Genomic DNA, 17012 nt, shown 5'->3' on the forward strand with positions numbered 1-17012 from the left:
CCAGGACAGTGCTCCCAAAGTGACCAGGACAGTGCTCCCACAGTGACCAGGACAGTGCTCCCAGAGTGGCCAGGACAGTGCTCCCAGAGTGGCCAGGACAGTGCACCAACAGTGACCAGGACAGTGCTCCCAGAGTGACCAGGACCGTGCTCCCAGTGTGACCAGGACCGTGCTCCCAGAGTGGCCAGGACAGTGCTCCCACAGTGACCAGGGCAGTTCTCCCACAGTGACCAGGACAGTGCTCCCAGAGTGGCCAGGACAGTGCTCCCACAGTGACCAGGACAGTGCTCCCAGTGTGACCAGGACAGTGCTCCCAGTGTGACCAGGACAGTGCTCCCAGTGTGACCAGGACAGTGCTCCCACAGTGACCAGGACAGTGCTCCCCCAGAGTGACCAGGACAGTGCTCCTTGAGTGATCCGGAGAGTGCTCCCAGAATGACCAGGACAGTGCTCCCAGTGTGACCAGGACAGTGCTCCCAGAGTGACCAGGACAGTGCTCCCCCACAGTGACCAGGACAGTGCTCCTAAAGTGACAAGGACAGTGCTCCCACCGTGACCAGGACAGTGCTCCCAGAGTGACCAGGACAGTGCTCCCCCAGAGTGACCAGGACAGTGCTCCCACAGTGACCAGGACAGTGCTCCCAGAGTGGCAAGGACAGTGCTCCCAAAGTGACCAGGACAGTGCTCCTAAAGTGACCAGGACAGTGCTCCCAGAGTGGCCAGGACAGTGCTCCTCTACAGTGACCAGGACAGTGCTCCCCCACAGTGACCAGGACAGTGCTCCCCCACAGTGACCAGGACAGTGCTCCCAAAGTGACCAGGACAGTGCTCCCAGAGTGGCCAGGACAGTGCTCCTCTACAGTGACCAGGACAGTGCTCCCCCACAGTGACCAGGACAGTGCTCCCAAAGTGACCAGGACAGTGCTCCCAGAGTGACTAGGACAGTGCTCCCCGACAGTGACCAGGACAGTGCTCCCAGAGTGACCAGGACAGTGCTCCCAGAGTGGCCAGGACAGTGCTCCCAGAGTGACCAGGACAGTGCTCCCAAAGTGACCAGGACAGTGCTCCCAGTGTGACCAGGACAGTGCTCCCAGAGTGACCAGGACAGTGCTCCCACAGTGACCAGGACAGTGCTCCTAGAGTGACCAGGACAGTGCTCCCCCAGAGTGACCAGGACACTGCTCCCCCAGAGTGACCAGGACAGTGCTCCCAGAGTGACCAGGACAGTGCTCCCACAGTGACCAGGACAGTGCTCCCCCACAGTGACCAGGACAGTGCTCCTTGAGTGATCCAGAGAGTGCTCCCAGAGTGACCAGGACAGTGTTCCCACAGTGACCCGGACAGTGCTCCCACAGTGACCAGGACAGTGCTCCCACAGTGACCAGGACAGGGCTCCCACAGTGACCAGGACAGTGCTCCCACAGTGACCAGGACAGTGTTCCCACAGTGACCAGGACAGTGCTCCTTGAGTGATCCAGAGAGTGCTCCCAGAGTGACCAGGACAGTGCTCCCAGAGTGACCAGGACAGTGTTCCCACAGTGACCCGGACAGTGCTCCCAGAGTGACCAGGACAGTGCTCCCCCACAGTGACCAGGACAGTGCTCCCACAGTGACCAGGACAGTGTTCCCACAGTGACCCGGACAGTGCTCCCAGAGTGACCCGGACAGTGCTCCCAGAGTGACCAGGACAGTGCTCCCAAAGTGACCAGGACAGTGCTCCCAGAGTGACCAGGACAGTGCTCCCCCAGAGTGACCAGGACAGTGCTCCCAGAGTGACCAGGACAGTACTCCCTGAGTGACCAGGACAGTGCTCCCCCAGAGTGACCAGGACAGTGCTCCTTGAGTGACCAGGACAGTGCTCCTTGAGTGACCAGGACAGTGCTCCCAGAGTGACCAGGACAGTGCTCCCCCAGAGTGACCAGGACAGTGCTCCTTGAGTGATCCGGAGAGTGCTCCCCCAGTGACCAGGACAGTGCTCCCCCAGTGACCAGGACAGTGCTCCCAGAGAGACCAGGACAGTGCTCCCCCACAGTGACCAGGACAGTGCTCCCACAGTGACCAGGACAGTGCTCCCAGAGTGACCAGGACAGTGCTCCCCCACAGTGACCAGGACAGTGCTCCCACAGTGACCAGGACAGTGCTCCCAGAGTGACCAGGACAGTGCTCCCAGAGTGGCCAGGACAGTGCACCAACAGTGGCCAGGACAGTGCTCCCAGTGTGACCAGGACAGTGCTCCCAGTGTGACCAGGACAGTGCTCCCACAGTGACCAGGACAGTGCTCCCACAGTGACCAGGACAGTGCTCCCCCAGAGTGACCAGGACAGTGCTCCTTGAGTGATCTGGAGAGTGCTCCCAGAATGACCAGGACAGTGCTCCCAGTGTGACCAGGACAGTGCTCCCAGAGTGACCAGGACAGTTCTCCCAGAGTGACCAGGACAGTGCTCCCCCACAGTGACCAGGACAGTGCTCCTAAAGTGACAAGGACAGTGCTCCCCCACAGTGACCAGGACAGTGCTCCCAGAGTGACCAGGTCAGTGCTCCCAGAGTGACCAGGACAGTGCTCCCCCACAGTGACCAGGACAGTGCTCCCACAGTGACCAGGACAGTGCTCCCAGAGTGGCCAGGACAGTGCTCCCAAAGTGACCAGGACAGTGCTCCTAAAGTGACCAGGACAGTGCTCCCAGAGTGGCCAGGACAGTGCTCCCCTACAGTGACCAGGACAGTGCTCCCCCAGAGTGACCAGGACAGTGCTCCCAGAGTGACCAGGACAGTGCTCCTTGAGTGACCAGGACAGTGCTCCCCCAGAGTGACCAGGACAGTGCTCCTTGAGTGATCTGGAGAGTGCTCCCAGAGAGACCAGGACAGTGCTCCCCCAGTGACCAGGACAGTGCTCCCAGAGAGACCAGGACAGTGCTCCCCCACAGTGACCAGGACAGTGCTCCCACAGTGACCAGGACAGTGCTCCCAGAGTGACCAGGACAGTGCTCCCCCACAGTGACCAGGACAGTGCTCCCACAGTGACCAGGACAGTGCTCCCAGAGTGACCAGGACAGTGCTCCCAGAGTGGCCAGGACAGTGCACCAACAGTGGCCAGGACAGTGCTCCCAGTGTGACCAGGACAGTGCTCCCACAGTGACCAGGACAGTGCTCCCACAGTGACCAGGACAGTGCTCCCCCAGAGTGACCAGGACAGTGCTCCTTGAGTGATCTGGAGAGTGCTCCCAGAATGACCAGGACAGTGCTCCCAGTGTGACCAGGACAGTGCTCCCAGAGTGACCAGGCCAGTTCTCCCAGAGTGACCAGGACAGTGCTCCCCCACAGTGACCAGGACAGTGCTCCTAAAGTGACAAGGACAGTGCTCCCCCACAGTGACCAGGACAGTGCTCCCACCGTGACCAGGACAGTGCTCCCACAGTGACCAGGACAGTGCTCCCCCACAGTGACCAGGACAGTGCTCCCAGAGTGGCCAGGACAGTGCTCCCAGAGTGGCCAGGACAGTGCTCCCAAAGTGACCAGGACAGTGCTCCTAAAGTGACCAGGACAGTGCTCCCAGAGTGGCCAGGACAGTGCTCCCCTACAGTGACCAGGACAGTGCTCCCCAACAGTGACCAGGACAGTGCTCCCAAAGTGACCAGGACAGTGCTCCCAGAGTGACTAGGACAGTGCTCCCCCACAGTGACCAGGACAGTGCTCCCACAGTGACCAGGACAGTGCTCCCCCACAGTGACCAGGACAGTGCTCCCACAGTGACCAGGACAGTGCTCCCAGTGTGACCAGGACAGTGCTCCCAGTGTGACCAGGACAGTGCTCCCAAAGTGACCAGGACAGTGCTCCCAGTGTGACCAGGACAGTGCTCCCAGAGTGACCAGGACAGTGCTCCCACAGTGACCAGGACAGTGCTCCCAGAGTGACCAGGACAGTGCTCCCCCAGAGTGACCAGGACAGTGCTCCCCCAGAGTGACCAGGACAGTGCTCCCCCACAGTGACCAGGACAGTGCTCCCCGAGTGATCCAGAGAGTGCTCCCAGAGTGACCAGGACAGTGCTCCCACAGTGACCCGGACAGTGCTCCCACAGTGACCAGGACAGGGCTCCCACAGTGACCAGGACAGGGCTCCCACAGTGACCAGGACAGTGCTCCCACAGTGACCAGGACAGTGTTCCCACAGTGACCAGGACAGTGCTCCTTGAGTGATCCAGAGAGTGCTCCCAGAGTGACCAGGACAGTGCTCCCAGAGTGACCAGGACAGTGTTCCCACAGTGACCCGGACAGTGCTCCCAAAGTGACCAGGACAGTGCTCCCAGAGTGACCAGGACAGTGCTCCCAAAGTGACCAGGACAGTCCTCCCCCAGGGTGACCAGGACAGTGCTCCCTGAGTGACCAGGACAGTGCTCCCTGAGTGACCAGGACAGTGCTCCCCCAGAGTGACCAGGACAGTGCTCCGTGAGTCGGGGATCCGGACAGTGCTCCCAGAGTGACCAGGACAGTGCTCCCCCACAGTGACCAGGACAGTGCTCCCAGAGAGACCAGGACAGTGCTCCCCCACAGTGACCAGGACAGTGCTCCCAGTGTGACCAGGACAGTGCTCCCAGAGTGACCAGGACAGTGCTCCCCCAGAGTGACCAGGACAGTGCTCCCAAAGTGACCAGGACAGTCCTCCCCCAGAGTGACCAGGACAGTGCTCCCAGAGTGACCAGGACAGTGCTCCCAGAGTGACCAGGACAGTGCTCCCAGTGTGACCAGGACAGTGCTCTCCCACAGTGTCCCGGACAGTGCTCCCAGAGTGACCAGGACAGTGCTCCCAGAGTGACCAGGACAGTGCTCCCAGAGTGACCAGGACAGTGCTGCCCCACAGTGACCAGGACAGTGCTCCCAGAGTGGCCAGGACAGTGCTCCCAGAGTGGCCAGGACAGTGCACCAACAGTGACCAGGACAGTGCTCCCACAGTGACCAGGACAGTGCTCCCCCACAGTGACCAGGACAGTGCTCCCAGAGTGGCCAGGACAGTGCTCCCAGAGTGGCCAGGACAGTGCTCCCAAAGTGACCAGGACAGTGCTCCTAAAGTGACCAGGACAGTGCTCCCAGAGTGGCCAGGACAGTGCTCCCCTACAGTGACCAGGACAGTGCTCCCCAACAGTGACCAGGACAGTGCTCCCAAAGTGACCAGGACAGTGCTCCCAGAGTGACTAGGACAGTGCTCCCCCACAGTGACCAGGACAGTGCTCCCACAGTGACCAGGACAGTGCTCCCCCACAGTGACCAGGACAGTGCTCCCACAGTGACCAGGACAGTGCTCCCAGAGTGGCCAGGACAGTGCTCCCACAGTGACCAGGACAGTGCGCCCAGAGTGACCAGGACAGTGCTCCCAGTGTGACCAGGACAGTGCTCCCAAAGTGACCAGGACAGTGCTCCCAGTGTGACCAGGACAGTGCTCCCAGAGTGACCAGGACAGTGCTCCCACAGTGACCAGGACAGTGCTCCCAGAGTGACCAGGACAGTGCTCCCCCAGAGTGACCAGGACAGTGCTCCCCCACAGTGACCAGGACAGTGCTCCCCCACAGTGACCAGGACAGTGCTCCTTGAGTGATCCAGAGAGTGCTCCCACAGTGACCAGGACAGTGCTCCCACAGTGACCCGGACAGTGCTCCCACAGTGACCAGGACAGTGCTCCCACAGTGACCAGGACAGGGCTCCCACAGTGACCAGGACAGTGCTCCCACAGTGACCAGGACAGTGTTCCCACAGTGACCAGGACAGTGCTCCTTGAGTGATCCAGAGAGTGCTCCCAGAGTGACCAGGACAGTGCTCCCAGAGTGACCAGGACAGTGTTCCCACAGTGACCCGGACAGTGCTCCCAAAGTGACCAGGACAGTGCTCCCAGAGTGACCAGGACAGTGCTCCCAAAGTGACCAGGACAGTCCTCCCCCAGGGTGACCAGGACAGTGCTCCCAGAGTGACCAGGACAGTGCTCCCTGAGTGACCAGGACAGTGCTCCCCCAGAGTGACCAGGACAGTGCTCCGTGAGTCGGGGATCCGGACAGTGCTCCCAGAGTGACCAGGACAGTGCTCCCCCACAGTGACCAGGACAGTGCTCCCAGAGAGACCAGGACAGTGCTCCCCCACAGTGACCAGGACAGTGCTCCCAGTGTGACCAGGACAGTGCTCCCAGAGTGACCAGGACAGTGCTCCCCCAGAGTGACCAGGACAGTGCTCCCAAAGTGACCAGGACAGTCCTCCCCCAGAGTGACCAGGACAGTGCTCCCAGAGTGACCAGGACAGTGCTCCCAGAGTGACCAGGACAGTGCTCCCAGTGTGACCAGGACAGTGCTCTCCCACAGTGTCCCGGACAGTGCTCCCAGAGTGGCCATGACAGTGCTCCCAGAGTGACCAGGACAGTGCTCCCAGAGTGACCAGGACAGTGCTGCCCCACAGTGACCAGGACAGTGCTCCCAGAGTGGCCAGGACAGTGCTCCCAGAGTGGCCAGGACAGTGCACCAACAGTGACCAGGACAGTGCTCCCAGAGTGACCAGGACAGTGCTCCCAGAGTGACCAGGACAGTGCTCCCAGAGTGACCAGGACCGTGCTCCCACAGTGGCCAGGACAGTGCTCCCACAGTGACCAGGACAGTGCTCCCAGAGTGACCAGGACAGTGCTCCCACAGTGACCAGGACAGTGCTCCTAGTGTGACCAGGACAGTGCTCCCAGAGTGGCCAGGACAGTGCTCCCAGAGTGACCAGGACAGTGCTCTCACACTGACCAGGACAGTGCTCCCAGTGTGACCAGGACAGTGCTCCCTGAGTGACCAGGACAGTGCTCCCACAGTGACCAGGACAGTGCTCCCAGAGTGGCCAGGACAGTGCTCCCAGAGTGACCAGGACAGTGCTCCCACAGTGACCAGGACAGTGCTCCCAGAGTGACCAGGACAGTGCTCCAAGAGTGACCAGGACAGTGCTCCCAGAGAGGCCAGGACAGTGCTCCCACAGTGACCAGGGCAGTGCTCCCACAGTGACCAGGACAGTGCTCCCAGAGTGACCAGGACAGTGCTCCCACAGTGTCCAGGACAGTGCTCCCAGAGTGGCCAGGACAGTGCTCCCCCATGGTGACCAGGACAGTGCTCCCACAGTGACCAGGACAGTGCTCCCAGAGTGACCAGGACAGTGCTCCCCCACAGTGACCAGGACAGTGCTCCTAAAGTGACAAGGACAGTGCTCCCAGTGTGACCAGGACAGTGCTTCCACAGTGACCAGGACAGTGCTCCCACAGTGACCAGGACAGTGCTCCCCCAGAGTGACCAGGACAGTGCTCCCAGAGTGACCAGGACAGTGCTCCCACAGTGACCAGGACAGTGCTCCCAGTGTGACCAGGACAGTGCTCCCAAAGTGACCAGGACAGTGCTCCCAGAGTGGCCAGGACAGTGCTCCCCTACAGTGACCAGGACAGTGCTCCCCCACAGTGACCAGGACAGTGCTCCCAAAGTGACCAGGACAGTGCTCCCAGAGTGACTAGGACAGTGCTCCCCCACAGTGACCAGGACAGTGCTCCCAGAGTGACTAGGACAGTGCTCCCCCACAGTGACCAGGACAGTGCTCCCACAGTGACCAGGACAGTGCTCCCAGAGTGGCCAGGACAGTGCTCCCAGAGTGACCAGGACAGTGCTCCCACAGTGACCAGGACAGTGCTCCCAGAGTGGCCAGGACAGTGCTCCCACAGTGACCAGGACAGTGCTCCCAGTGTGACCAGGACAGTGCTCTCAGAGTGGCCAGGACAGTGCTCCCACAGTGACCAGGGCAGTGCTCCCACAGTGACCAGGGCAGTGCTCCCAGAGTGACCAGGACAGTGCTCCTAGTGTGACCAGGACAGTGCTCCCAGAGTGACCAGGACAGTGCTCCCCTACAGTGACCAGGACAGTGCTCCCAGTGTGACCAGGACAGTGCTCCCAGAGTGACCAGGACAGTGCTATAGTGTGACCAGGACAGTGCTCCCAGAGTGACCAGGACAGTGCTCCCAGTGTGACCAGGACAGTGCTCCCACAGTGACCAGGACAGTGCTCCACAGTGACCTGGACAGTGCCCCCAGAGTGACCAGGACAGTGCTCCCAGAGTGACCAGGACAGTGCTCCCACAATGACCAGGACAGTGCTCCCAGAGTGACCAGGACAGTGCTCCCACAATGACCAGGACAGTGCTCCTAGAGTGACCAGGACAGTGCTCCCAGAGTGACCAGGACAGTGCTCCCACAATGACCAGGACAGTGCTCCCAGAGTGACCAGGACAGTGGGTCTGGTGGGATGTCCCTTGGAGGGCTGGAACTGATTGTACTGACAATCCCTGATGTGATCGCAGAATTACAGTCCCTCACAGAAAAGGTCCATTGGACCCACCATGTCTGTGTTGGCACTCTCCCGTAGCAATGATCCTGCAGCAGCGCATCACCGTCACACGGACAGCAGCAATGCATCATCATCACAAGGACAGCAGCAGTGCATCACCGTCACACGGACAGCAGCAGTGCATCACCGTCACAAGGACAGCAGCAGTGCATCACTGTCACAAGGACAGCAGCAATGCATCATCGTCACAAGGTCTGCAGCAGTGCATCACCGTCACAAGGACAGCAGCAGTGCATCACCATCACAAGGACAGCAGCAGTGCATCACCGTCACAAGGTCTGCAGCAGTGCATCACTGTCACAAGGACAGCAGCAATGCATCATCGTCACAAGGGTTGCAGCAGTGCATCACCATCACAAGGACAGCAGCAGCACTGCATCACCATCACAAGGACAGCAGCAGTGCATCACTGTCACAAGGACAGCAGCAGTGCATCACCATCACAAGTACAGCAGCAGTGCATCACCATCACAAGGACAGCACCAGTGCATCATCATCATCATCACAAGGTCTGCAGCAGTGCATCACCGTCACAAGGGCTGCACCAGTGCATCATCATCATCATCACAAGGTCTGCAGCAGTGCATCACTGTCACAAGGACAGCAGCAATGCATCATCGTCACAAGGGTTGCAGCAGTGCATCACCATCACAAGGACAGCAGCAGCACTGCATCACCATCACAAGGACAGCAGCAGTGCATCACTGTCACAAGTACAGCAGCAGTGCATCACCATCACAAGGACAGCACCAGTGCATCATCATCATCATCACAAGGTCTGCAGCAGTGCATCACCGTCACAAGGGCTGCAGCAGTGCATCACCGTCACAAGGTCTGCAGCAGTGCATCACCATCACAAGGACAGCAGCAGTGCATCACCATCACAAGGTCTGCAGCAGTGCATCACCATCACAAGGACAGCAGCAGCACTACATCACCATCACAAGGACAGCAGCAGTGCATCACCGTCACAAGGACAGCAGCAGTGCATCACCGTCACAAAGACAGCAGCAGCACTGCATCACCATCACAAGGTCTGCAGCAGTGCATCACCGTCACAAGGACAGCAGCAGTGCATCACCGTCACAAAGACAGCAGCAGCACTGCATCACCATCACAAGGACAGCAGCAGTGCATCACCATCACAAGGACAGCAGCAGTGCATCACCGTCACAAGGACAGCAGCAGCGCATCACCATCACAAGGTCTGCAGCAGTGCATCACCATCACAAGGTCTGCAGCAGTGCATCACCGTCACAAGGACAGCAGCAGTGCATCACCATCACAAGGTCTGCAGCAGTGCATCACCATCACAAGGACAGCAGCAGCACTGCATCACCGTCACAAGGACAGCAGCAGTGCATCACCATCACAAAGACAGCAGCAGCACTGCATCACCATCACAAGGACAGCAGCAGTGCATCACCGTCACAAGGACAGCAGCAGCAGTGCATCACCATCACAAGGACAGCAGCAGTGCATCACTGTCACAAGGACAGCAGCAGTGCATCACCATCACAAGGACAGCAGCAGTGCATCACTGTCACAAGGACAGCAGCAGTGCATCACCATCACAAGGACAGCAGCAGCAGTGCATCACCATCACAAGGACAGCACCAGTTCTACAATACGAGGGAATGGGGAATACATGCAACCATGCCTGAAATCCTGTTGAGGCGGGGGGGGAGTGCGGGGTCCGTGGGGAGTTGTACTGTCTTCAGTGCTGCTTTCTTAAGCGCTGCTCTGCGTTCCCAGCTCACGGTTATACGTGGATCCACCCCCAGCTCCCCAGCCTGAGTTCCCCAGTAAATGAAAAATGCGGGGATTACCTCTCCCAGCAGAGTGACACAGACATGTCTCATGTCCTCTGAGAGATGGGCTTTCCTCGCAGCAATGGTCTGACACACTCACCCACCCCAAAGCCCGTATCGAAGTATGTGTCTGTCCGTAAAAGCACCGTCTCAATGATGCAGAACTGGCATCAGTCGGTCCCGCGTTTTGCCGGCTGTGATAATGTCTACAGCACCTTCAGCAGCGCACTCTGACAGCGGGTGGACAGCGGCAGCTGAGAAAGCAACGCCCTCTGGTTTTGTGGGCCGCACCGGTGAACGTTTCTCCCCCTTGCTCAGCGAGTCTCCTCGGGATGCACCCAGGACCAGGATCCCCCCGACCCCGTGAAGTGTCTACCCGTATCCTTGCCACCGAGTGCCATCGGGGATGAGAGGAATTTTAGGGAAAGGCCGCGAGGTTTCAAGGGGAAATCAAGTCGGAATCTTTTCACCCGGAGGGTGTTGGAAATCAGGAGTGCGCTGCCTCTAGGGGCGAGATACAGGCCAAAGCCCTCCTAACGCTTACTCATCAAACTGCATCTGGAACACACTTGACTTTAAAAATAAAAATAAAATATTGGAGTCTGGGCTTTCTGCTTCATGGATTAGGGGAGGGATTGGTCGGGACCATGACACCTCCCAGCTGCTGAGTTTTTCGAGCGTTCTCCGTGTCGAACAGAAAATACCGACAAGGCTGAGAAAAGGGCTTGCAGCAGGTAGGCCTGGAGTGGACATGATGGGCTGAAGGGCCTTTCTGAGGTCTACGGCTCTAAAGTGTGGGAAGGAGAGTACTCTGCAGCTGTGTTCGCAAAGGTGCCCCTCCTTTCACCTCTCTTTTTTTCTAGGCCGTCCCTGCCACCCAGCCACGAGAGCGCGCGCAGTTTCTATAAGGTCACCTCGAAACATCAATGGCTGGTCCCTCAAGCTCTCATCACAAACCAAACTCAGAGGTGGAGTGGGCAGCGAAGGCGGTTCCCTCAGACTACGACAGAATCTTGATCAGATGGGCCAATGGGCCGAAGAGTGGCAGATGGAGTTTAATTGAGGTAAATGTGAGGTGGTGCATCTTGGGAAAAGCAAATCAGGGCAGGACGCACACACTTAGCGCGGGGGGGTGTTGCCAAATAGCCCTTGGGGTGCAGGTTCATAGTTTCTTGGAAGTCGCAGGTGGACAGGATAGTGAAGAAGGCGTTTGGTACGCTTGCCTTCATTGGTCAATGCATTGAGTATTGGAGCTGGGAGGTCATACTGCAGCTGGGCAGGAGTTTGGTTAGGCCACTGTTGGAATACTGCGTGCAGTTCTGGTCTGCCTGCTACAAGAAGGATGTTGTGAAACTTGAAAGGGTTCAGGAAAGATTGACAAGGATGTTGCCAGGGTTGGAGGGTTTGGACTACGGGGAGAGGCTGAATAGGCCGGGGCTATTGGAGTGTCAGAGGCTGAGGGGTGACCTTATAGAGGTTTATTAAATTATGAGGGGCATGGATAGGGTAAATAGACAAAGTCTTTTTCCCGGGGTGGGGGAAACTAAAACTAGAGGGTTTAGGATGAGAGGGGGAAAATATAAAAGAGACCTAAGGGGCAACTTTGTCACACACAGTGTGGTATGTGTATGGAATGAGCTGCCAGAGGAAGTGGTGGAGGCTGGTACAATGACAACATTTAAGAGGCATCTGGATGGGTATGTGAATAGGAAGGGTTTGGAGGGATATGGGCCGGGTGCTGGCAGGTGGGACCAGATTAATTTAGGAGATCTGGTCAGCATGGACAAGTCAAACCGAGGGTCTGTTTCCGTGCTGTACACCCCTGACAGGGAACGCAAGCCTCAGAGTCTCTTACCTTGATGCTGAGGATGTGCGTACCGGCCTTGACCAGTTCATCGGCCAGCTTCAGGTAGTAATCCAGTGAGTACTTGGTTCTGTTGGGGTCACAGACATCCCCAGTGTAGGAGATGGAGGCCTCCACCACACCGCCGGCGTTCCCTGCTGCCTCCATGCCCAGGATCATGTTCGGCAGGTAGTTCAGGGAGTCGAACACGCGGAAGATGTCCATCCCGTTCTCCTTGGCTATTTCGCAGAACCTGAACGACACCGCGCGGGGGTGAGATCCGGCACTGTCGCTTCCCCCTTCCCCCATCCACCCCCCCCCCCCCCCCCCCCCCCCCCCCCCCCCCGGACACATTGGGACCAGAAAGGGACTCCGCGTTTGCACTTCCGGGTCTCCCTCCCCCACCCACCCGTCAACGCCTTTCTCCCTCTCTCCTTCACTGCCCCTTCCCTCTCCCCCCCAACCCTGCCCCATTCAATACATCCATATGCCCTACCTCCACCACTCCCTTTGATGTCCCAACCCCAAAATTCCTGATCGGATCACTTAAACAAAATCACGCTTTCCCAGGACAAGCATTGGCTCCGCTCCCCCTTCCCTATCCCCCTCTTACCTATAAACCTCTGGAAAATTCTAGAAATCTGAGTCAAAAGCGGAGAACGCTGGAATAAACCCGGTAGGGGGAGACCATGGCCTAGTGGGACTATCGCTGGAGCATTAATCCGGAAACTCAGCTGATATTCCAGGGCAGATCGTGGATTTGGAATTCGGGAAGAGAGTCTGGAATTAAGAGTCCAATGAAGACCAAGAAACTGCCAACGCTTGTTGGAAAAGCCCATCTGGTTCACCAATCCCCTTGAGGGAAAAGTAATCTGCCATCTTTACCCGGTCTGGGCCTACATGTCATCCCCCTCATCCCCCCAAGCAACGTGGTGGCCTCTTAACGGCCCCCTGGGTAATTAGGGATGGGCAATAAATGCTGGCCCGGCCACATCCTGTGAGTGAATTAAAAACAAAGAGGCCCAGAGTTAACATTTCGAGCCCGGTACCTCACCCCTTTCTGAGGACGGTTGACCGTGTTGCTATGGAGGCGAAGAACGGGTAAGTATGGCTGACGTCCCCTCCCAAGAGCACTCAAAACTGAGCTCCATTTTGACCGTTCGGTCCATTTCTAAGCAGCAGTGTAGTTTTATTCTGTACGTTCACGTTCCCCTCTGGGTATGGAGAGCTGGTCCAGTGGTATAGTCACCACACCACCACTGAGGTATACAAGATAATGGATAGAGTCAATGGCCAGAGACGTTTCCCCAGGGCAGGATTGACTGGTGCAAGGGGTCAGCGTTTTAAGATATTAGGAGGAAGGTAGAGAGGAATGTTTGAGGTAGGTTTTTTACCCAGAGAGTGAATGGAATGCGTTGCCAGCGGTGGAAGCAGAGTCATTGGGGACATTTAAGAGACTGCTGGACAGGCACATGGACAGCAGTGAGCTGAGGGGTGTGTAGGTTAAGTTATTTTATGTTAGGAGTAATGCTTGGTACAACATTGTAGGCCGAAGGGGCCTGTTCTGTGCTGCACTGTTCTATGTTCTCGCCCACCCCTTAGCGAGATGTTTGAATGTCTTGACATTCCTCACAGCTCCAGACACCCCTGTTCACGTTTCTCTTCGGGCCAATCATCTCTGAGCGAACTTGCCATGGGTTTTATCCTTGGCGGGGGCCAATGAGGGCCGTGTGGCGGACGCTGACCGCCCGTGGGGTGGCCGAAACGCGGGCGTTTTGGCCAGGCCAGCGCCCACGGTAGGAGAGCGGGCGTTGGCAGCATGGTGGGGGTGGAATGGGTGGGTGACGGGGAAAGAAGGCAAATGGTACGTCAAGCGAGAGGGTTGGGGTAGAGATGCGGGGATAGTCTTGCTGCCTTTATACAGGGTGAGACCACCCCCTGGGGTGTTGTGAGCAGTTTGGGGGACTCCGTTATTTGAGGAGGGGTGTTCTGACACGGGAGGGTTCCCAGACTGATTGTGGGACTGACACATGAAGAGAGATCAGTTAGGACTGTACTCACTGGAACTTCGAAGAATACATAGATATCTATTAAATTCCAAAAGGTCCAGACAGGACGTTCCTGATGACCTGGAGAATCCAGAACTGGAGTTGGAGGGGGGGGTCACAGGATTATGCTGTTTCAGGGTGGGGACAAGGAGATATGTCTTCACCCAGAGAGTTGGGGGGAGCCTGTGGGATTCTCTGTCACAGGAAACAGCTGAGGCCATATTGAATGTTTTCAGGAGAGAATTAGATGCAGTTCCTGGGCCTAAAGGATTGAAGGTTATGAGGGAGAAAGTGGGGACCGAGTTGCATGATCAGCCATGGAAAGGCAAAGCAGGCCACAGAAGGGCCAAATGGCCTTCTCCTGCCCCGAATTACTATGCCTCCATGTGAGGGCAGTGGCTTCTTTGTGTCAGAGGAAGGTTTATAGTAACAGTGCACTGTACATGGGGGCGACACGGAGCGAGGGGGCGCCCGGGTTGGTGAAGGGGGAGGTCGTCAAGGATTGGCGCGAGGGCTGCGAATCACAGGGTGGCTCCGGCCTGTCATCGCCGTGCCAGCTCCCCGAAGGAGCGAAGGCCTCGCACCGCCGCCCGTCACCACCCGCCGCCATTCCTGTTCGGCCCAGAAAAGGCCTCGAGTGAGCCTGCCTCCTCGTGCACTCTCAGGCCGGTTCCACGGTGTACCTGGGCAGCGAGGGCATTGGAGAGGGTGCAGAAAAGATTCAGGAACGTAGTCCCAAGTGACGGGGAATGCGGATGGGGCTTTGGAGGCGCTGAGGGGGGAGCGGTTAGGCCCATGAGGGAGCAGGAGTACGCCATTTGGCCTTGACACAAGAAAATCTTCTGGCCTTATCCAGTCTGGCCTACACGTGACACCAAACCCCAGCAACATAATTGCCTCTTCTTAGCCTCCCGATGGGCAATTAAAGGGTGAGGAAAAGTCAGGGACAGCTACATCTAGCGTGCAAATTGAGTTCTAGAGATAAACAGCCTGGAAATGGACCTTCCATGCCGACTAGATATCCTAAATTAACCCCATTTTCCAGCACTTGGCCCATATCCGTCCTGAACGCTTCCTTGCTAAGGCCACACTTGGAGCACTGTGTACAATCTGCTATAGAAAGGATGTCAGTCAGGGTGTTACTGAGACTGGAGGGTTTGGTATAAGGACAGCCTGCATAGGCTGTGACTTCTTTTTCCCTGGAATGTGACCTTATAGAGGGTTAAAAGATCACGCGGGCCACAGATGAGCTGAATGGTCAAGATCTTTTCCCCAGGGTACGGGAGTCCAATACTAGAGGCCACAGGGCTTAAAGAGAGAGGAGAAAGATTTAAAAGGCACCCGAGGGGCAACCTTTTCACCCAGAGGGTGGTTTGTACGTGGCACGGACTGGCAGAGGAAGAGTTATCTGTTTGTCAGGTAAGAGTTGTCCCAGATGAGCAAACTGGATGCGTTTTTACGACATTTTCAGTCACCAAAGCCCAGACTTAAACTGAGAGCTGAGGCCAAGGTGCGGCCTAGTGACTTGTACGGATGCAGCATGAATTGAGGGCTTTTGGATCCATCGCTCTTCCATTGATAAAGGGGACACGTTTACAAAAAAAAACGTCTTGACAATTAGTCCCTCCATCTTGGACAGCGAGGATGTCTCACAGTGCGGAGGAGGTGGCGAAGGATCATGTGATATCTGGGATCTGGGGAGTTGTAATCCAGACCTGTTCAGTCCTCACTATCTCCCAGAGATATCTGAACCTTCAGGAAGGTATTTGTACCTGATCTGAGATGGTCCTCCCGTAACATCAGGAAGGGATGAGTGTAATGGAACACTGATGGATTTATTGCAACTCCTGGTGTCTACATATATTACAGGATGTGGGCATCTCTGGGTAGACCACCATTCATCGCTCATCCCAAATTGCCCAGAGAATAGTCAAGAGTCAACGATATTGCTGTGGGTCTGGAGTCACACGTAGGCCTGACTAGGTAAGGATGGCAGATTTCCTCCCTATTATTGGTGTAAATCAGGGCAAGACTTATACACTTAACGGTAAGGTCCTAGGGAGTGTTGCTTAACAAAGAGACCTTGGAGTACAGGTTCATAGCTCTTTGAAAGTGGAGTTGCAGGTAGATAGGATAGTGAAGAAGGCATTTGGTATGCTTTCCGTGATTGGTCAGAGTATTGAGTACAGGAGTTGGGAGGTCATGTTGTGGCTGTACAGGACATTGGTTAGGCCACTTTTGGAATATTGCATTCAGTTCTGGTCTCCCTGCTATAGAAAAGATGTGAGACTTGAAAGGGTTCAGAAAAGATTTACAGGGGAGTTGGAGGGTTTGCAGGACAGGGAGAGGCTGAGTAGGCTGGGGCTGTTTTCCCTGGAGTGTCGGAGGCTGAGGGGTGGCTTTATAGAGGTTTATAAAACCATGAGGGGCATGGACAGCATGAGTAGCCAAGATCTTTTCCCTGGGGTCGGGGAGTCCAAAACTAGAGGGCATAGAGTCACAGAGAGGTACAGCACGGAAACAGATCCTTTAGTCCAACTTGTCCACGCTGACGAGATATCTGAAATAGATTTGCCAGCACCCGGCCCATATCCCTCCAAACCCTTCCTATTCATATACCCATCCAAATGCCTCTTAAATGTTGCAATTGTACCAGCCCCCACCACATCCTCTGGCAGCTCATTCCATACACGTACCACCCTCTGAGTGAAAACGTTGCCCCTTAGGTCTCTTTTATATCTTTCCCCTCTCACCCTAAACCTATGCCCTCTAGTTCTGGACTCCCCCACCCAAGGGAAAAGACTTTGCCTATTTATCCTATCCATGCCCCTCATAATTTTATAAACCTCTATAAGGTCACCCCTCAGCCTCCGACGCTCCAGGGAAAACAGCCCCAGCTTGTTCAGCCTCTCCCTGTAGCT

General features: G+C 56.7%; 1 protein-coding gene across 4 annotated transcripts in view; it reads right to left on the reverse strand.

The window, feature by feature from the left end:
- Nucleotides 1–17012, reverse strand: part of LOC132836369 (pyruvate carboxylase, mitochondrial-like) — a 721522-nt gene that overhangs the window by 47216 nt on the left and 657294 nt on the right. For all 4 annotated transcript variants that reach the window (XM_060855868.1, XM_060855869.1, XM_060855870.1 and 1 more), the window contains one exon: nt 12056–12296. In XM_060855868.1, the coding sequence (XP_060711851.1) occupies nt 12056–12296 (241 nt within the window). The remainder of the gene's footprint in view (nt 1–12055; nt 12297–17012) is intronic.

Source organism: Hemiscyllium ocellatum, chromosome 46 (assembly GCF_020745735.1).
Source record: "Hemiscyllium ocellatum isolate sHemOce1 chromosome 46, sHemOce1.pat.X.cur, whole genome shotgun sequence".
Lineage (NCBI taxonomy): Eukaryota > Metazoa > Chordata > Chondrichthyes > Orectolobiformes > Hemiscylliidae > Hemiscyllium > Hemiscyllium ocellatum.